Source organism: Equus przewalskii, chromosome 8, assembly GCF_037783145.1.
Source record: "Equus przewalskii isolate Varuska chromosome 8, EquPr2, whole genome shotgun sequence".
Lineage (NCBI taxonomy): Eukaryota > Metazoa > Chordata > Mammalia > Perissodactyla > Equidae > Equus > Equus przewalskii.
The window spans coordinates 38,652,641-38,675,107 of NC_091838.1; the positions used below are offsets into that span (position 1 = coordinate 38,652,641).

The window sequence follows — 22,467 nt, forward strand, 5'->3', positions numbered from 1 at the left end:
AGAGGAGAAGATGACTCAAAGAGGTTAGTATTTAAGAGTCATTGTGTTCTTCACCTGATCATTACTTTATCAATTATTCCTTCTTTCTCCTCTACATTAATCTCACTATGTTGGCACTTACCTTCTACATGCTCAAGTCTTCATCTTAAAAAAATAAAAACTCTCATTTACCTCTAGCTGTCAATCCCCTCTCCAGGTAAGATGGGCCAGTGAATATTTATGATCTTGTGCCTCTAAACCGGGGTTTTTCCAACTTCAATGCTATTTTGGGCCCGATAATTTCTTTGTTGTGGGGGCTGTCTTGTGCATTGTAGGATGTTTATCAGCACTCCTGGTCTTTACTAATTAGATACCAGTAATACTTCCCCTTCCCCCAGTTGTGACAACCAAAAATGTCTGTAGACCCCTGCTGGGGGGGAGGGGCAAAATTGTTTCATAGCAGTGATTGTTTGAGTAGACATGTGCCAAGAGACTCTGAAAAGCTGTAACAACATTTTATTAGTAGAAGAGAATATAGCTGATTATGCTACTGGAATGATGACAATGGCCAAGAATATTGTTCTATCAAGAAGTTAGGCTGACAGGAAACCCAGTAATGGATATAGAGGGAGGGAATGACAAATTGTTGCTCTGGAGAATATTGAGAGTGCACATTGAGAGACTGTGTGACTTCAGGTTATTGAAACTTACCTGCTACAAAACATATGCTAAAGAATTTCATTAATTCATTCATTTTCATTAAGATAACTTCTTTTTTATATATTATGTAGTAAGTTATCAAGCTAGATAACTCATTACCATATTTGATGGAAGAATAGTGACAGGATTTGAAGGAAGAGAAACATGACCCTTGAAGAGAAATGTATGCTCTTTGAACCATGGTCAAACTTGAAATGAGATTCGTATGTGTTGATGATATTTTCATATAACAAGATGTTCAAGTTTGTATCAGTTTTGAAAAAGGGACTGTGAGTTTAGGTGTAAATTATGGAATGTTATTCTTTAGAACAGAAAATAAAAAAATGATGTTTTCATGATGCACAAGAAATGCCCTTTTCATTTCAGCACACCCAGCACTGTCTTGGGGCTACCATTGGATTCACTTCTCTAGATTGCTCCCTCTTGATGGATAACGTAGGAAACTGAATTAAGAAAGTCAGAATGTCTGTTGTGAGAGCAGGAGACAAGGTGATTCCAAAATGGCCTTAAGCTCTGTATTTTACTTTAAAATCTTGTCTATGTTGTAGAAGTTTCCTGAGACTTTTGAGACCTAATGACTTGATGCCCTGAAAAGATGTTTTAAATAAATTATTTTAAATTTGTTGAGTACTTGCTATGTTTCAAACCCTGGGCTGAAGTTAGGGAAATATCTATAATTCTTCCATAAATGTGAGATGCAGTGGTATAATGCTGTCAGCTCACCTTGGCTCACAAGAGCCTGTTTTCCACATCTCTTCTCAATTCTGTGTTCAGTGACTGGAATCAGTGATGGTGGGAGTGTTTACCCATGGAATCAAAACACCCCACAAATCAGGGCTTTTTTTTGCTTTCCAGAGAACTGTTTTATCAGCACACCACTGAAGACAGGTCTTATTTTCCCCATTTTACAGCTGAAACTAAGGCTCAGAGAAGAAACTCCCTAAATGAGTGTAACTTTGAAAGCCACATGAGTTCTTGGGAGGCAAGGCGTAATATTAATATAAGAGAATTCCTTATTTTTCTACTCACATGGCATACTCTGGTTGAATTTAGGCTTTCTTCATAGAAAATTCAATATCCTTGTGAACTGTATGTGTTTATTCTTTTGTATTTTCACTGTGTACAACAGGTTATAATGAGAACATTTTGATGTTCTTTTGTTTCTCTTACCTTCCTCACTGAACATAAAAGGGTCATAAGACAGACAATCTTTGAGACCTGGATTTTGGTGTATTTTAGACTGTTATTTTTCATCATACTTGGTTTTCTAACAAATATATTACTTGCAAAATGTTCCCAGCATTTGATTAATTAACCCATTCTAATTACTAACCAGTTCTGTGATCTTAAATAAATTTTCTCAGCTGTCCGTAAGGAGGATGCCACCACTGACCTCTAATGTCATTGCCATTCTTGCCAGCATGAAGACCCTTGTGCTTCTAACAACTAGAGTACGTCCTGCTGTTAAAATAGTAACATGGAGTATAAATTCTAAATAAAGTATTTTAGTCTGATTTTATTGAAAATGTAGCCTTTGAAGTGAAGTTCGTTATTTTGTCATGCAGTGAAGTTTTTATTTTGTTTTGAAAGTTTCAGAATCTGAAGCTGAGGGAATTCTACTGTGAAGAAAACCCACTGTTGATGAAGCAGCCAGTCCACGCTGTAAAACAGGAGGGTGTCTGGAGGCTACAGGTGATGGCTTGGATCATTCACGCAGGCCTTCAAACTAAAAACATCATCTAAGTTTTAAAGTTTTCTTTTAAAGCATTCTTGCCAAGCCAGCAGATGATTAATGTAACCCTAGTCCATTGGCAATGTGGATCCTAAACGTAATCTCTTTGACTTTCTTACAGAATCCAATGTAATCCTATCTGATTTCCAGAGTGACTAAACTAAGAGAAATGGAAACATTTTGTTGGATGAAAAGAAAAGAGAGAAATTTGTTTTCACTTTAGCTTTCCAAGTATTTTTTCAGGGTGTATTTCATTTGTTCTTAGCAGGATCTTTGCCTCTTCCACTCCCTTTTTACTTGCCCCTATTCCTAGTGGATGAATGAATATGATCCAGAAATCATGTTCATTTTAGTAAAAGAAGTTGATGATATTAAAAGAAGGCAGAGGAAAGCATGTTAGAGGACTTTGTGTGTCCTTTGGTGACAGATGAGTTAAAGGTTGCAGATCCAAGTGTGAGTGTGAGTCTCCATCATGAATGTGGATATCTCAGGTCCATTTAGGTCTGTAGCTGAACATATAGGGTTGTCTTAAGACTTTCAGGAATTGCATAGGATTCAAGTTTCCTGGTTACAGGACACAACCGACTTTGTTCAGTAGTTTAGTTTGCTTTAAAATAACTTTTTTCCTTATCGCATAAGTGATATATGTTTAGAAAATTCAGGTGAGCAAGGAAGAAAAGAAAAGTTATAATACCACACTGATTTTTTTAAAAAGTTTATTACAAAAGTAATACAAGCTCATTTAGAGAAATTAGAAAAAATAAGCCAATAGAAATTGATAAAAATACTCAGAAGTCTATTATGCAGAGATATAACTACAATTCTCTCCAATATTTGTTCTTCTAGAACTTTCTAAGCATCTAGAATTATTTTTATTAAGAATAAATTCAAACTTTACACACTATTTAGAGACTTGTTTTTTCACTCAAAATATTGTGAAGATCTGTCCAATCAGTAAAAAAAATCAGTCTATGACATCTTTTTTGGTGAATAATTATATGATTACACCATAATATTTTTAACTACTTCTCTACATTGGCTGCTGACTTTTTGGCCTTTATAAAAAACACTACCATGACTGTCCTCATAGCAAATTTTTATGTCCATATTATCCCTATAAGTGAAATTGTTGGACCAAAGAATGGGCATCTTTTAAAGTTTGATTAGCACTTTTCAAATTTCCTTCCAGAGAATCAATCTGTATTTCCAGGAGCAGTATTATCTTTTATTCGTGTGTGAAAAAAATTCTTATTTGAAATTTATTGCAAAAGAATTTAAAAACTGCAGTATTTAATTTGTTTAATCTCTTATAACGTATTTGTTCTCCTTGAGTCAAGCATTTTAGAATAGTAATAATGATACCTAACACTTTTTAAGTTTACTTGGGGCAAGGAACTGTTCTAAGCACTTAACAGGAATGAACTAATTTAGTCCTCCAATAATTCTAAAAAGTTAAGTACCATTGTTGTACCCTTTTTATAGACAGACAAATTGAGACCCAGAGAGGTTAAATAACTTGTCCAAGTTCACAGAGCTAGTAAGCGTTGGGATGATAGTGCCAACCTAAGTGGTTGGGCTCCAGATTCCGTTATGCAATATTGCCTCAAAAAGGAGCTGCCAGAAGGTGAGGGTAAAAGAGAAGGAAAAGTGGTGATTCCTGGTTGGAACAGGCTCTAGTTTGTGGAGAGGGCTGGATGAGCAGTTAACCCGATGTGGTAGTGGTCTTACAGGAGCTCTAGAAGGCAAGGAGGTTGCCCTGTGGCCGGGCCCAAGACAGAGCAGTGTTTCTTCCTTCCCATTTTCAAAACTGTAAGGACCCAGTAGCACGGGAGTTTTTTGGTTTTTTTTTAAATTTATATACTTAATAGAAATGACAATTTTTGCTATAAATCATTTGAGTATTTTTGAAAGTATCTCTAAGAATTTTTCTGGGGAAGGTGGTTTAAATTGATTACACATTTCGTGTTTGTACTTAAAGTAAAAGTCATTTCTACTGGACATTTGTTAACATTACTGATTAAACTACTTGGGGGCTGTCAGAGAACTATAGGGCTTTGATTCAGGTTGTGCCTTGGTAAAGCTTTTTAAAAACTTTTCTTCACCTCAGAGATTTACGAACTAAAATTTAATGTTAATAACTAGATTATAACAAAATATGAGCCAGAGTGTACTGTATCAATAGACACCAGGCTAAGAGTTTTACCTGTGTTATCTAATTTAATTTTCTGAACTCTATGTGATAGTGTTAGAAAAAAGTCCCTATTTTACAGGCGAAGTACCCAAGATCAGAGAAGTTAAGGACTTGTCCAAATAAGGTCATGCAGCTAATAAGTCATAGAGCCAGGATTTGCACCTATTTATCTAGCTGACTGTGACTTTACTTACAAAGAGAACCTTTGCTCTTAATGCTTTGTTTAGTGCCTATCATGCACACAGTAACAATTGATTATACAACAATTCCAAAGTTCATCATTCTTTCTAAGGATTCATACTTTTTTTACATTTTATAATTTTAAATATTTATAGGAATATAATTTGCACATGGACAATTTTATAATTCAAATTAAATTATCATATGTAAGGGAAAAAAAAGAATACACCTGAAACTAATTTTAGTCTATGATGGATTAAATACAGGAATAATCTCTGACCTATACATAGTTAGCTAACAAATATTCTAACAAAGTAGCATATAGACTATTCAAAAGGAGCAATTTCTTTGCCCATAAAACATTCCTTGACTTTTAAATAATACTGGAATTAGGCCATCATTAAGTTGTGAATTCTCAAAAATTGCATTGCATGTATCTTTAAGAGGTGTCCTAAATGATGGCATGACCAAAAGTATCTTACTTTATGTCTACTCACATTTCCAAGTGCTAACTTTATATATCAATGGTATATGTTATTCTTCCATTGGCAGCAAGTAAGGGAAGAATGTAAATAATGGGTAATGTAAGAGTTGTCAAGGGACATACAGAGTCCAACAAACATGTTTGTTTCCAGAAATCACAAATGGAAAAATTGAGCGCTGTGAGTTGTGATCTATTTATAGGTTCCATGTATTTCAGCAAATTTTCCTACCATCTGCTATTTTGAAGAGTGAATTCTCATCTATTCGTTTTCTGCAACTTGGTAATGAGACCCAACCACTGAATTGTGATAGCTAAAAACTTACCTCTAGACCCAATATCTCATTCAGAATCACAAGCTATGCTCTGTGTCAATAGTTAAAGAAAGGTTATCATAGACATAAAATTTAGGAGTCCTGGTAATATTACCGTGAAAGGATAATTCTCTTAGAAAGGATAACCTCATTATGTAACCATCTAGGAGAATGAGCTTAGTCAGTAGGAGGGTATGCCGTTGAAGGATCGGACATTTAAGGAACCCATGCTCAGGGCTGTTTGCTGTATAAAGGCACCTTTCCCAGGTGCATATTAAGTGGAAGGGATAGAGTAATAAGGAACAGGGAGACAGCAATTTATAGGATTTTGTTGTTATTTTTAAGATTTTAATTGGGGTGAATAATGAAAGATTATGTATGCATGTATGTATGTATTCCCAAAGATTCCTATCAGAGCCTGATGTGGACTATTTCAACACCACTGGGAAATCTTTCAGTTTGGGCAGAAAAAAAGTCCTATACATTATTAAAATTCATGCATTGTTTGTGTAACATTTATACAAGACTTCTATGCTGCTGGAACAAACAGTGGGGGGAATTTAATGCAATAAATTAAACGTTTATTTTGTTTACTTGGTCAGTGAAGATCTAATTTTGTGTATTATATAATTTTTTAAAATTTAAGATGAAGATGTTGTTGATGGTCATGGTGAAAGTCAGCTTGTATATACACACCACCCCTTTTATTATTTAATATTACAATATTATTATTACCTCAAATAAGGTTTCTGGACATATCTATGTGGATAGGTTTAATATATATCGAATTCAGAGATTTGCTTCATAGGAATCGGTACTCTTTACCACTATGGCTCTGTTCCGGTACTCACTGCGGTAGCTAACTTAGACTGGTGCTTCTCAAACTTTAACATGCATATGGATTACCTGGGGAAGCTTTGCGTTTACATTGCAGATTCTGATTCAGTAAGTCTGGAGTGCAACCGAGAGTCTGAATTTCCCAAAAGCCTCCAGGTGATATAGATTCTGATGGTTCATAATCCACAGTGTAAGCAGTAAGGATTTAGACATCAGTACATATGACAGACTCAGTTTTCGAGTGTAGTCTAAATATTTGTACATCCTTGCTTATCGTAATGAGAGGCACAAAATTTGAACCTAAACTTTACCTAATAATGTAAATTCGTTATAACTTGGATTCCTGTATGTAAGAGTCATAGAGACATTACACTGAAAATAATTTTCTTTCTTTCCTTTTTTTTTTTGAGGAAGATTAGCCCTGAGCTAACTGCTTGCTGCCAATCCTCCTCTTTTTTTCCGAGGAGGACTGGCCTTGAGCTCACATCCGTGCCCATCTTCCTCTACTTTTATATCTGGGACGTCTGCCACAGCATGGCTTGTCAAGCAGTGCCATGTCCACACCCAGGATCCAAACCGGCAAACCCCGGGCCACTGAAGTGGAAGGTGCACACTTTACTGCTGCGCCACCGGGCCGGCCCCCAAAATAACTTTTTCTCATACTGTTGAAAACTAAGTTTATTTACAATGCCAGTCATTGAAAATATAATTCATTATATATACTATGGAAAATTAATTTAACAGAAGCTGTGAGGAATAAACCAAAAGTATAAGTTAGTGAAATGAGGATCAAGGAAATGTAGAACAGTTATTTTAAAAATAATCTGAAGAACCATATCCTTTTTTAATCTAGGAAATAACATCAAGATTCATAATGAATCAGCTAGCAGAAAAGAATCTTTTCCTGATGCAAGCCTTTGAATGGTACCCACAGGTCAGGAACATAATCTCTCAGGGAAGAAAATGTGCAATATGTGGAAAGTCCTTTTTAGCAGTATGGTTGGAATGTGTTGAATTTGTTCCTCCATCAAAGGTAAATGGTGCTTTTCATGTGAATATGAGCATAAGACCTTCTCTTATTCTTTGTCCTTAACTGAGTCAACCAATACTAACTAGATTTGTATCTAGGAATTGACTTCTATGATAGCAAAATGGTTTTTTTCCATCTTTACTGAGATGTAATTGTCACATAACATTGTGTAAGTTTAAGGTGTACAACTTGTTCCTTTGATACATTTATAAACTGTAGAATGATGACCACCATAGTATTAGCTACCACCTCCATCCCGTCACATAGTTATCATTTCTTTTTTGTGGTGAGAACGCTTAAAATCTACTCTCTTAGCAACACTCAAACATATTATACAGTGTTATTAGTTATAGTCACCATACTGTACATTGAACCCCAAACTTTTTAATCTTATAAGTGGAAGTTTGTATCCTTTGACCAATATCTACCCGTTTGCCTCACCCCCCAGCCCCTGGTAACTACCACTTTTTCTCTGAGTTTATCTTTTTTAGATTCCATGTATAAGTGAAATCATACACTATTTGTCTTTGTCTGACTTATTTCACTGAGCATGATGCCCTCAAGGTCCATCCAAGTTGTCATGGATGGCAGGATTTCCTTCCTTCTCATGGCTGAATAATATACCATGGAATATTTTACACACACTCCCCCCGCCCACACACATCTTCTTTATCCACTCATCTGTTGACGGACATTTAGGTTGTTTCCATGTCTTGCCTATTGTGAATAATGCTGCAATGAACATGAAAGTTCAGATATGTCTTTGAGATTCCTATTGTTATATACCCAGAAGTGTGATTGCTGGATCATATGGTAGTTCTAGTTTTAGTTTTTTGAGGAAACTTCTTAACTGTTTTCCATAGTGGCTGTACCAACATTCCCACCAGCAGTACACGAGGGTTCTCTTTTCTCTATAATCTTACCATCACTTGTTATTTCTTGTCTTTTTGATAATAGCCATTCTAACAGGGGTGAGGTCATCTTTTTGTGGTTTTGATTTGCATTTCCCTGTTGATTAGTGATGCTGAGCACCTTTTTATGTACCTGATGTCCATTTGTATGTCTTTTTTAGAAAAGTGTGTATTCAGTTCCCCTGCCCATTTTTAAATTGGGTTGTTAGATTTTTTGCTATTGAGTTGTATGAGTTCTTTATATATTTTGAACATTAACCCCTTATCAGGTATATAATTTGCAAATATTTTCTCCCATTCTGTAGTTTGCCTTTTCATTTTGTTAAGTTTATTTTGCTGTGAAGAAACTTTTTAGTTTCATATAGTCCCACTTATTTCTTTTTGCTTTTGTTGCTTGTGCTTTTGCTGTCATATCCAGGGAATCACTGCCAAGACCAATGTCAAGGAGCTTTTTCCCCTATGCTTTTCTTCCAGTATTTTTTATGGTTTCAGTTCTTAAATTTACGTCTTTAATTTTGAGTTCATTTTTGTGACTGGTGTAATATAGGGGTCCAATTTCATTCTTCTGCATGCGATTATCCAGTTTTCCCAACTGTTTTCAGTAACAGTTTTCGATACCATTTATTGAACAGATCATGCTTTCCCACTGAGTATTCTTGGCTCCCTTGTCAAATATTAGTTAACTGTATATGCTTGGGTTTATTTCTGGCCTCTCAATTTTGTTCCATTGGTCTATGTGTCTGTATTTATGCCAGTACCACACTGTTTTTATTACTATAGCTTTATAGTATAGTTTGAAATCAGGAAGTGTGATGTGTCCATCTTTGTTCTTACTTCTCAGGATTGCTTTGGCTATTTGGGGTCTTTTGTGGCTCCATACGAAATTCCAGAATTATTTTTTCTATTTCTGTGAAAAATGCCATTGGAACTTTGATATGAATTGCATTGAATGTAAAGATGGATTTGGGTAATGTGGACATTTTGACAATATTAACTCTTTTGATCCATGGGATATCTTTCCACTTGTTTATGTCTTCTTCAATTTCTTTCAACAAAGTCTTGTAGTTTTCAGTGTGCAGATCTTTTACCTCCTTGGTTAGATTTATTCTTAAGAATTTTATTGTTTTAGAAACAAGGGTCAATGGGATTATTTTCTTTAATTCTTTTTCAGATGTTTTGTTGTTAGTGTATAGAAATGCAACTATTTGTTGTATGTTGATTTTGTATCCTGCAGCTTTACTTAATTTATTGATTAGTTCTGGCAGTTTTTTGGAGGCGTCTTTAGGTTTTCTATATATAAGATCATATCATCTGCATGTTACCAACCAGGTTGGTTTTTGTCCATCACCCAGAAAGCCAAACACTGAGACAACGAGATTGCAGCAGAGAGAGGGTTTTAATCACAAGGCAACCAAATGAGGAAATGGGAGAATGAGTCTCAAATCCACCTCCCCAAAAATGGGGGCTCAGGGATATTTATGGGGTAGGGGTCAGGGTAGTCTGAAGTATGGAGATAGATGATTGAAGGTGAGGAGAGGTGAGGTAATTGATGATCTGTGCAAGTGTCGTCAAACTTCATGCCTCTTCATAGGACACATGTTCATAAAATGGTGGCATTAGTATGATCTAAGAGTGGAGTTTTTAACTTCTTGACATGAAGAGGTCACTTATCAGATATCTGCATGGGCCCAGTTGATGGGTTGGTGGCCTCAACCAGCCTGAAGTGGACAAGGGGTTCTAATTCCTGAAAAACAGCTCAAACACCCATTACCATGGTGACCCAGGCACCAGGGAGATGTTATCTATAGGAACCTAGTGGGGGTCAGATAGCATATTGCCTAAACAGCACACTTAACAATGGATGGGTAATCAACAAAAAAACTATAATCAGTAATTGCACAAAGGAAACAAAACTTTAGTTACTAGCTACTTAATCATCAATGGTTATTTACCAATTTCACATAAACAAAGACATTTTGCTTCTTTCTTTTCTGCTTGGACACCTTTTATATCATTTTCTAGCCTGATTGCTCTGGCTAGGATTTCCAGTATTATGTTGAATAGAAGTGGTGAGAATGGGCACCTATTGTATAGAGCTTAGCATAGCACTTGGTACATATTTTATTTCTAAGTATGACTGATGAATCACAAGATCTGGATTTGAATACCAGCTCCTCTGTTTTATTACATTATTAATATATTACATCAAATATATCATAGAGAAAAATCTGGCAGAGCCACTGCTAATGAGGGCTAATGTCCACAAAGGTGAAATGATGATTGAGGAGACATTTAAAAGTCAAAATCAACTAGACATTAAACACCAAGTGAAAATAGAGATAATCAGTGGAAAAATGAAAATAGAAATTTTTGTTGGTTCTGAGGATGGGAGTAAATCTGTAATCTTCATCACTTATATAACTGTAATAGGAGATTTATAAGAAATATATATATTTGGTCATTCAGATGACCAAAATATATTTCTCAGATATATTTGGTCTGTATCCAGCTGTGAGTTCTTGGCTCACAGCTCCCAAAACTTTTGGAATTTCCTGAGTGATAAAAGCATGGGAGCATCTTTGTTTTAATATTTGGTCTCTTGTACTCAGTTCCTGAAAACGCTTCAGAGCCATAAAGGCAAAGTAATTTGGCTGAGTTCACGAAGCTGCTAAGTAAAGGTTCTGGAGAGGAAACCCACGTATATGATTCCTTGCTCTTAACCAGATATGCTGGATGATCATTCCTAAGCTTTTCAACACAGTTACTCCTCATTTGCTTCAACTGAATTTAAAGCATTCATGTTAAAGAGCCTTATTCTGTCATCATTTACTCATCCACTCAAACTCATTAATTTTTTTTTCCTACTACATGTCAGGTCCTTTACCACAGGCTGAGAATATAGAGCAGCTCCAGCCCTCTAGGAACTCGCACCTTCCCGGGAGAAGTGGTATAATAAGATGATTGGAATCTGATAAACTAGGCTTGCTGACCAGCCCTACCACTTACCACCTGTGTCATCTTAATTTTCTCTTTGAGGCTAAGCTTCCATCTGTAAAATTGCCATAATAATAATCCCTATCTCACAGGGCTGGGATGAGTGATATGTGAGGTCATGCATAGAAAATGTTTAGCACAGCAGGTGCTTGATAAGGGCAGTGAATAGAAGATGCTCAACAAAGACATATTTTTTTAAAAAAATCAAGAAAGAATGATTGCATTCTTGTTATAAGTTCTATGATGGAGGAGTGCACAGGGTGCTGCGAGAACAAGGCATCTCAATTAAATGGGGCTGTTCCCTGGTCTGTCCCTGCAGCCTAGCACAGTGATTGTGCTTGGTACTTGGAGAATACATAATACATGTTAAAATTATTCTAGTAGGCATTGCTTGTAAACGTGCTTTGAATAATAAGAAGGCATTAGAATAGCTAAAGAAAGAGTGGACAGGCGTTTTAGGTGAGGCAACTGCATGTGCAGAGGTTACATGGTGCAAAGGAATTGCACAGTGAGTACAGGGAAGTCACTGAGTATGAGACATGGGAGATGAGGTTAGAGAAGCAGGTGTGAGATCAGGATGGCTCTTGTGTGTGAATTTTGAACTTAATTTTGAGAGCTACTGTATTCGTTTGTTATGACTACCTTAATCAAGTACCACAGACTGGGTTGCTTAAACAACAGAAATTTATTTTCTCAGAATTCTGGAGGCTAGAAGTCCAAGACCAAGGTGTCAGAGCACTTGGTTTCTTCTGTGGTCTCTCTCCTTAGCTAGTAGATGGCTGTATTCTCCCTCTGTCTTCACATCGTCTTCTTTCTGTGCATGTCTGTGTCCAAATCTCCTCTTCTTGTAAATACAGCGGTCATATTGAATTAGGGCCCACCCAATGATGTCATTTTAACTTAATCACCACTTTCAAGACCAATTCTCCAAATACAGTCATGTTTTGGGGCTAAGACTTCAATATATAAATTTGGAGGGGACATAATTCAGCACATAACAGCTACTTAGAGCTGTTGAAGCAGTGGAGTAGCAAGATGAGATTTATTTTTTGACAGAAAGATTGTAGCTGGTGACGTGGATTTAAGGATTGTTTATGTAAGTGTGAGACTTGATGCCATGGGAATGAAGATTGCACAAGGAGACTTAAACAGTGAGGTGAGAAGACCAGAAGAACAGAACCTTTGAGGACAACCATATTAAAGGGGTAGGCAAAAGCAAGAGTCAGCAAAGGAGAATGAGAAAATGCAATCAGGGAGGGAGAGGCAAAACCAGGTAGAATGAGCACAAATTTTCTAGCTATAATACACAGATATGTAAGAAATAGAATTTTATTACTTTTTCTTCTGCTGAATTTATCTTCTATTTGGGCTCCCATTCTACTGGAAAACTTAATCCAGTTAATTCCAGGCTTATGTGGTAATTTCAGGATGTTCTTGGTCATTTCAGATTTAATCTCAATCATTCAGGGTTCTTTCCCCCCCACCCCCCACCTTGTGTTATCCAGCTTTTGGAGCTCTTAAGTAGCATCAAGATATTAGAAAGTGGGAGCAATGTGTTCTGCCAATGTCTTTTGTTGTGTGTGGGCATCCTCTGAGGTATGTGGTCAACCTTTCAAAATTTCAGATATGGTATTATCTCCATGATGGTGTCTGCTGTGTCATCCACTTCCCATCAATCTCTGCTTATCCATCCATGCACCCTGTGCCTTCTTGTTCAAGGCCTGCTGGTCTTCTTTCAACCACTTCCACCCTATGGGAATGATAAAATTTGGTTATTCTCCTACTCCAATATGGGCTCAAGAATGAGTTGATTTAAAGGTGCCAAGTTGAGAGATTCAGGGCTAATGAGAAAAAACTTGGCTGGAAAGTTGTGGCAGGAAGATGGTATCCTTTGCGTCATTAAGTGAGAGGGCTGGAAGCAGGTTGCATTGATCCAAAGCTTGAATGGGAACACAGAAGTGAAGCCAGCAAGTCTTAACTAATCTCTACAAAATGTAGAGGGTAAGAGGTAAGAGAGTAATAGGATGTTGGCCAGAGGGTGAGACAAGCTTAAGGAAAGACTTTTGAGGATGGTCTAATATGAGCATGATGGTAGGCTGGGAAAGGAGCCAGCAGAGGATGAAACTTAAAATTAGTTTGTGTTGTACACCAGTTGATGAAGAGTTTAATGTTTTGATTATGTACTACCTACTTTAAGGAATTAGTAGGGCTAGAATTTGGTTACAAATGATGAGGCTCATCTGTTCCATCACCTTAAGAGACTGAGTAAGCCAAAAAGAGAAGATGTGAAAGTTTTTAAACAAGTGTAAAGTGGATAGTGGTAGTGCTTTTCCACTTATGAAGGATTTTTTTCATATTTTTTTCCTTCAGTGCCTTTAATGGGTACTTACTTTATGCAAGGTCCTAGGCTGGGCTATCAGGATCCAAAGATAAATGAGACACAATCCATGCCATCAAGGAGATTACAGACTATTTATTAAAATACACTGTTATAAGCATTATAGTAAGGCATTATATATCCATGCTATGGAGTCACAGACAGAACCAACAACTACTTAGGAAGTGTCTTAAGCTGTTCAGGCTGTTGTAATGAAATACCACAGACTGGGTGGCTTATAAACAACAGAAATTTATTTCTCCCAGTTCTGGGGGCTGGAAATGTAAGGTCAAGATGCCAGCATGGTCGCATGAAGGCCCTCTTTTGGATCACAGACTTCTTATTGTATCCTTACAGGTGGAAGATGCTAGGGAGCTCTGTGGGGGTCTCTTTTATAAGGAGACTAATCCCGACCATGAGGGCTCTGCCCTCATGACCTGATCATCTCCCAAAGGCCCCACCTCCTAACACCATTGTGTTAATCTTCAGGATTTCAAAATGTAAATTTTGGGGGAACACAAACACTCAGTTATAGCAGAAGACTTACGGTAAACTTTCCTGAGGAGGTGATATTTGAATAACATGAGTCCCTGATCCTCATATTAATTTTGTTTTCATTGTCTCCATTCACAGGTAAGGCAACTAAGTAGGTTAGGTAGCTTGTTCATAAGTCTCAAAGCTATGAAATAACAGAATTAGAACTTTAGTTTATACCTCCTGGTACCACCTTCAGGTCTCTTTTTTCTGCATTATAGCACGCACATTTTTATTTTGAACGATGGTGATACAAGTATTCACAACAGACTTCATATATCTGAAAGACTGTAATGTGGAAGAGAGATGAAGCTTTTCTTCTTTTGACCTGCAGAGTGGAACACAGAACCACTGGTATTCCAGCCAGATAAATGGAAGAATTTTCTTACAAGATTTGACACATGCACACACACACATACACACATGCAGGTTAACATCACTGAAAAAAAATAGAGTGGAAGAAAGACTAGGAGAATAAAGAGATTTGATAGCTACATAATTTCATGTTGAAAGTTAAGAGGGAAGTAAGAATACATTTTTGTCAATTAAATATGTCCAAGTGCATTATAAAAACAGCAATAGAGTAGTATAAGAATATAGCATGGGTTAAAAACATAATGGTTAAAAAAATAAACCAGAGACCTAGGTGTGAATCCTTGCTAATGGCAGCAAATGTTCAAATATTAACAAAGACATGATCCCTCACGTTGAAAAAACACATTGAGTGCCAAGCAGAATAAATAATAACAAATCCATATCTGGACACATTTTGGTAAAACTACATACTACCAAAGAGAAGCTACTAAGAGCTAAAGGAAAAATTTTAAGAAAACAGATCACTTACAAAGAGATGACAATGGACTAAAAGCAGACGCCAGAAAGAATTGGTATAATTCTTCAAAGCACTAAGAGAAAATAGCCCCAAATAGCCCAAACAAGTAAAATTTCGTAAGTATATGACAGTGAAAAAAGTATGTGACAATGGAATTAGAATAAGTATATAGTATGAATTTATAAATTATGCTACACAAATGTGAGGATATTTAAAAATTGTTAAAAGTTGGATAAACTAAATTCAGATTGGAATATACATTACTAGAGGTTTGGCAGTCAAAACATGCTATTTTAATGGGGTAGTTTAGTTCCCTGTTTCTAGAGTGAAAACGTTCAGAAAATGCATAGAGGTGATAATCAGATTAACCACACTGGTAAACAGTTACTTTTATGTTATATATCTTTAGAGTTTTATATGCTACTCTTCCACTGAAGTAATGAAAGATTATACAAAGACTAGTTTGCCTAGAAGCCTCCCTTTCTATTAAAAAAAATTCAATTTTTTAATTATCTTTTCAGGAACTAAACATAGAGTATGCTGACATTGAGAATAAATAGCTTAGCATGAAAGGAGAACCCATTTGATAATGCCAACGTCTGGTTACCCTGTTGTGCTTTACAGAATTTCTGTCTCTGACGGAGTTTGCCATCTGAAGACATAGCTGAAGGAGGGAGATAGTTGATGACAAATGTGTCTTTATTCTTGACAGAAAACAACTAGAAACAATAAAACATCCAATTGTAATTGCTTCTATTCAGGTGAATGTGAATTATGTCATGTTTACCTTATGAAATGGCAAGATGAGGATTGGAAAATAGCTGATGAAAAATTTTGCTCAATCTTAAATACTAAGCTTTACTGTAATTTGTCCAGATGCTTTTGTCTTTTTCCAAACGTTATAGCCATCGCCATCCGAATTCAGTTAGTCCTTAGCAATTACAGAATTATCAATAATTTCAATGTAATTGATATTTAAGTATTAACTACTAATGATATAAATCTTTGAAACAGCAACAAAAATTAGTCCTTTTTAGTTACTACCAACTTGGGCCACATTTGAACTGGTGACTTAGAGGAACCTAAATAGTCTCGTAAAATCCTTTCAAAACACTTGAGTGTTCTTGTGCCCGAGATATGCATTTGATAGTTTTCATTTGGTATAGTTATGTTAGTTGAAGTTAACATTTCCCCAGATTCCTTTAAAGTTGAAGAGTATAGGGAGGGAACAGTTTGGAACATGAACTCTCAACCCCATATTGAATGTTGTAATGTAATTAAAACTACCCGCAAAAGAGATTAGATTGAGTAGGTTTCACTACAAACGAGTGAAAACATGGATTGCTTTATGAAAATAAATGAAAATTTGAAGCCTTAATTCCTTTTTCATGACAAGCTGCCAGTAATGAAACATTATGTAGGATTAACTTTAATAATTGTACTCATTAATAATAGAGCGCAATCTTACTTTTCAGTAAAAATTTATTACTGTTTAGATACCACTGATGTTCATTTATGAAACTGATCATTTCAGCCAGTCAACTGTGAAAATGAATGTAGGTTTTAAAACATTTATGCAGTGGTTAGTCAATTTAATGTACATTAGGCACTAAGAGGATCAGAAGGCATCACATTTTTAATTCTAAACAGTCGTGAAAGTAATATGTATTTATTGTTCAGAAAAATTGAGATGATATGAATGGGCCTTATTATCTTAATTCAGAAAATAGCAAAACAGTTATAGTATAAATGAACTCACACAATGTGTCTTGATTACTTCTAAGCTGTGAAAACCCATTGAATTCTCTTTTCCCTTTAGAAAACTCTCCTGTTTGTTCTTAGACTGCTGGGCAGAGTTGCAGTTGTATTCAGTATCTACGATTTTTTTCTTCTAAAGAATCTTAAATTGTATTCAACTTCCATACATTTATCTGCATCTATGTATCACCAAAATGTTTGAATCTCCCACATAAACTTCAAAGGACATTGATTATGCAGAGGTGGTGTTGGAGAGCAGGATAGCCCTGTAGAGGAGAGAATGCTGCTTAGCTAGATGAGTGGCTGGAGCATGAGCAGGGTTTTCTTTCTTAGAAGGGTTTCTGCCCTTACCACAGTCCAAACTGTCCTAAGGGTGGAATGACTATATAATGTATCATCTAAGCCAAGATGCTTTTGAGATTGAAAGTGAATATTATTTATTTATATTTTGGTCTTGGCAATGATTTTTTTTTATTGCAGTAACATTGGATTATGACATTATATAGCTTTCAGATGTACATCATAATATATTTCAAATTCTGTGTAGATTACATCATGTTCACCACCCAAAAACTAATTATAGTCCATCACCACACATGTGAGCCTAATCACCCCTCTTGCCCTCCCCCCTCCCCGCTTTCCCTATGGTAACCACCAATCCAATCTCTGTTTCTGTTTGTCATTGCTTTCATCTTCTACTCATGAGTGAGATCGTACGGTATTTGACTTTCTCCCTCTGACTTTTATTGCACTTAGCATGATACCTCAAGGTTCATCCATCTTGTCGCAAATGGCCGGATTTCATAATTTCTTATGGCTGAGTAGTATTCCATTATGTATATATACCACATCTTCTTTATCCATTCGCCCCTTGATGGGCACCTAGATTGCTTCCAAGTCTTGGCTATTATGAATAATGCTGCAAGGAACATAGGGGTGCATGTATATTTATGCATTTGTGTTTTTCAAGTTATTTGGATAAATATCCAGCAGTGGAAGAGTAGGATCATATGGTAGATCTATTCTTAATTTTCTGAGGATACTCCATACTGCTTTCCATAGTGGCTGCACCAGTTTACACTCCCACCAGCAGTGTATGAGGGTTCCCTTCTCTCCACATCTTCTCCAACACTTGTTTCCTGTCTTGTTAATTATAGCCATTTGGACTTGAGTGAGGTGATACCTCATTGCAGTTTGATTTGCATTTCACTGATAGCTAATGATGTTGAGTATCTTTGCATATGCCTTTTGGCCATCCGTATATCTTCTTTGGAGAAATCTCTGTTCAGATCTTTTGCCCATTTTTAAATTGGGTCATTGGTTTTTTTGTTGCTCAGATGTATGAGTTCTTAGTATATTTTGGATATTAACCCCTTATCTGATATATGGTTTGCAAATATCTTCTCCCAATTGTTAGGTTGTCTTTTCATTTTGTTGATGGTTTGCTTTGTTGCGCAGAAGCTTTTTAGCTTGATGTAGTCCCATTTGTTCATTTTTGCTTTTGTTTCCCTTGCCCAGTCAGATATGGTACTTGAAAATATGCTGCTCAGACCGATGTCAAAGAGCATGCTGCCTATGTTTTTTTCTAGGAGTTTCATGGTTTCGGGTCTTAGATTCAAGTCTTTAATCCATTTTGCGTTTATTTTTGTGCATGGTGTAAGATAATGGTCTACTGAAAGTGGACATTATTAATAGCTGGAAAAACACTAGAAAACCAGTGCTCTCCTGGGAAAATCTGAATGTATGGCTACCCTTCCTAAATGAAGCAGTTAACTTTAGAGTAGTGCTTATTGCCAGTGCTTATCACTGCTGGTATGGAGGAGTTGCCATTCTGAACATTCAACTTGGATTTTTAAAATTATTTTGTCACTCCAACTCAATTAGGAGATGCAACATAAGGATTATAGGTATACCAGAGGGAGAAGAGAAGGAGAAGGGTGCAGAAGGCCTGCTCAAAGAAATAATAGCTGAGAACTTTCCAAACATGGGAAGAGAGATGGAACTTCATGTGACAGAAGCCAATATATCTTCAAACTTTATTAATGCAAGAAGACCAACCGCAAGGCGTATAGTAGTGAAACAACAAAGTCAACAACAAAGAGAAAATACTAAGGGCAGCCAGGCAGAAGAAAATAACTTACAAAGGAAACCCCATAAGGCTATCAGCAGATTTCTCAGGAGAGACCTTACAGGCTAGAAGAGATTGGAATGAAATATTCAAAACTCTGAAGGACAAAAACCTGCAACCAAGAATACTCTACCCAGCAAAAATATCCTTCAAATACAATGGAGAAATAAAAACTTACCCAGATAAACAAAAGTTAAGGGAGTTCATCGCCACAAAACCTCCTCTTCAAGAAATGCTCAGGAAGAACCTCATTCCTGAAAAATCAAAAAAAGGAAGGGGGTTACAAAATCCAGAACAAAGGAGATAAGCAGAAGGACAATAACACAAAGTAGCAGCTCTCCATCAGGACAAAATGCAAAAGAACGGGAAAACAAGCGATAAAATGGCAACAGTAGGCCCCCACATTTCAATAATCACTCTAAATGTGAATGGATTGAACTCTCCAATCAAAAGGCAGAGAGTGGCAGGATGGATCAAAGAACAAGATCCAACAATATGCTGCCTCCAGGAAACAAACCTCAGCCCCAAAGACAAACACAGACTCAAGGTGAAGGGATGGAAGACAATGCTCCAAGCTAATAATGCACAAAAGAAAGCAGGTGTTGCCATACTTATATCAGACAAAGTAGACTTCAGCAAAACAGATAAAGAAAGACAAAGAGGGGCAGTATATAATGATAAAAGGGACGCTCCACCAAGATGGCATACACTTATAAATATATACACACCTAACACAGAAGCACCAAAATTCGTAAAGAAACTATTAACAAAACTAAAAGGAACATCAACAGTAATACAATAATAGTAGGGGACCTCAACACCCCATTAACACCAATGGACAGATCATCCAGACAGAAAATCAACAAGGAAATTATAGAATTAAATGAAAAATTAGATCAGATGGACCTAATAGATATATATAGGACAGTTCATCCAAAAACAGCAGGTTACACATTCTTCTCAAGTGCGCATGGAAAATTCTCAAGGATAGACCATATCTTGGGAAACAAAGCAAGCATCAGTAAGTTCAAGAGGGTTGACATAATATCAAGCATCTTTTCTGATCATAATGCTATGAAACTAGAAATCAACTACAAGAATAAAGCTGGGAAAGGGCCAAAAATGTGGAGACTAAACAACATGCTACTGAACAAACAATGGATTATTGAAGAAATTAAAGAAGAAATCAAATATTATCTGGAGACAAATGAAAATGAAAACACACCGTACCAAATGATTTGGGACACAGCAAAGGCAGTCCTAAGAGGGAAATTCATTGCAATACAGGCTCACCTCAATAAGCAAGAAAAATCTTACATAAACAACCTCAAACAACACCTAACGGAATTAGAAAAAGAAGAACAAACAAAGCCCAAAGTCAGTAGAAGGAGGAAACTAATAAAAATTAGAGCAGAAATAAGTGATATTGAATCAAAAAAGACAGTAGAAAGGATCAGTGAAACAAAGAGTTGGTTCTTCAAAAAAATTAACAAAATCGACAAACCCTTAGCTAGACTCACTAAAAAAAAGAGAGAGAAGTCTCAAATAAATAAAATTAGAAACAAGAGAGGAGAAATCACAACAGATACTGGAGAAATACAAAGGATCTTAAGAGAATACTATGAAAAACTATGCCAACAAATTGAATAACCTAGAAGAAATGGATAAATTCCTAGACTCATACAATCTACCCAAACTGAATCAGGAAGAAATAGAGAATCTGAATAGACCAATCACAAGTAAAGGAATAGAAACAGTAATCAAAAACCTCCCCAAAAATAAGAGTCCAGAACCAGATGGCTTCTCTGGAGAATTCTGCCAAACATTCAAAGAAGATTTAATACCTATCCTTCTCAAACTATTCCAGAAAATAGAGGAAGATGGAGCACTCCCTAATACATTCTATGAAGCCAACATCACCCTGATCCCCAAACCTGACAAGAACAACACAAAGAAGAAAAACTACAGGCCAATATCACTGATGAACATAGATGCAAAAATCCTCAACAAAATTTTGGCAAACCAAATACAGCAATATATCAAAAAGATTATACACCATGATCAAGTGGGATTTATACCAGGGACACAGGGATGGTTCAACATCCGCAAGTCAATCAGTGTGATTCACTATATTAAGAAAATGAGAAACAAAAACCACATGATCATCTCAATAGATGCAGAGAAAGCATTCGACAAGATCCAACAGCCATTTATGATAAAAACCCTCAATAAAATAGGTATAGAAAGAAAGTACCTCAACATAATAAAGGCCATATATGACAAACCCACAGCCAACATCATACTCAACGGACAAAAACTGAAACCCATCCCTCTCAGAACAGGGACAAGACAAGGGTGCCCACTTTCACCACTCTTATTCAACATAGTACTGGAGGTTTTGGCCAGAGCAATTTGGCAGGAAAAAGAAATAAAAGGAATCCAAATAGGCAACAAAGAAGTAAAACTCTCGCTGTTTGCAGACGACATGATCTTATATATAGAAAACCCCAAAGAATCCATAGAAATCTATTAGAAACAATCAACAACTACAGCAAAGTTGCAGGGTATAAAATCAACATACATAAATCAGTAGCATTTCTATATGTTAAGAATGAACTAACAGAAAAAGATCTCAAGAACTCAATCCCATTCACGATCACAACAAAAAGAATAAAATACCTTGGGATAAATTTAACCAAGGAAGTGAAAGATCTATACAATGAAAACTACAAAACCTTCGTGAAAGAAATCGACAACGACATAAAGAGATGGAAAGACATTCCATGCACATGGATTAGAAGAATAAACATAGTTAAAATGTCCATACTACCTAAAGCAATCTACAGATTCAATGCTATCCCAATCAGAATTCCAATGTCATTCTTTACATAAATTGAACAAAGAATCCTAAAATTTATATGGGGCAACAAAAGACCCCGAATTGCTAAAGCAATCCTGAGAAAGAAGAACAAAGCTGGAGGTATCACAATCCCTGACTTCAAAACATACTACAAAGTTACAGTAATCAAAACAGCATGGTACTGGTACAAAAACAGTTGCGTGATCAATGGAACAGAATTGAAAGCCCAGAAATAAAACCACACATCTATGGACAGCTAATCTTTGACAAAGGAGCTGAGGGCCTGCAATGGAGGAAAGAAAGTCTCTTCAACAAATGGTGCTGGGAAAACTGGACAGCCACATGTAAAAGAATGAAAATCAACCATTCTTTTTCACCATTTACTAAAATAAACTCAAAATGGATCAAAGACCTAAAGATTAGGCCTGAAACAATAAGTCTTCTAGAAGAGAGTATCAGCAGTACACTCTTTGACATCAGCTTCAAAAGAATCTTTTCGGACACCATAACCCCTCACATGAGGGGAACAATAGAAAGAATAAACAAATGGGACTGCATCAGACTAAAGAGCTTCTTCAAGGCAAGGGAAAACAGGATTGAAACAAAAAA

At 36.3% G+C, this 22,467-nt stretch overlaps 1 protein-coding gene across 7 annotated transcripts in view; it reads left to right on the plus strand.

Annotated features, from left to right (window-relative positions):
- The window catches only part of LRRC69 (leucine rich repeat containing 69), a 127,945-nt gene that overhangs the window by 95,326 nt on the left and 10,152 nt on the right, over positions 1 to 22,467 (plus strand). For 3 of the 7 annotated variants that reach the window (XM_070631719.1, XM_070631717.1, XM_070631715.1), the window contains 2 exons: positions 2,290 to 2,391; positions 7,288 to 7,467. In XM_070631719.1, coding sequence (XP_070487820.1) covers positions 2,290 to 2,391; positions 7,288 to 7,467 — 282 coding nt within the window. The remainder of the gene's footprint in view (positions 1 to 2,289; positions 2,392 to 7,287; positions 7,468 to 22,467) is intronic. The other 4 variants (XM_070631720.1, XM_070631716.1, XM_070631721.1 and 1 more) reach the window with 4 other exon arrangements.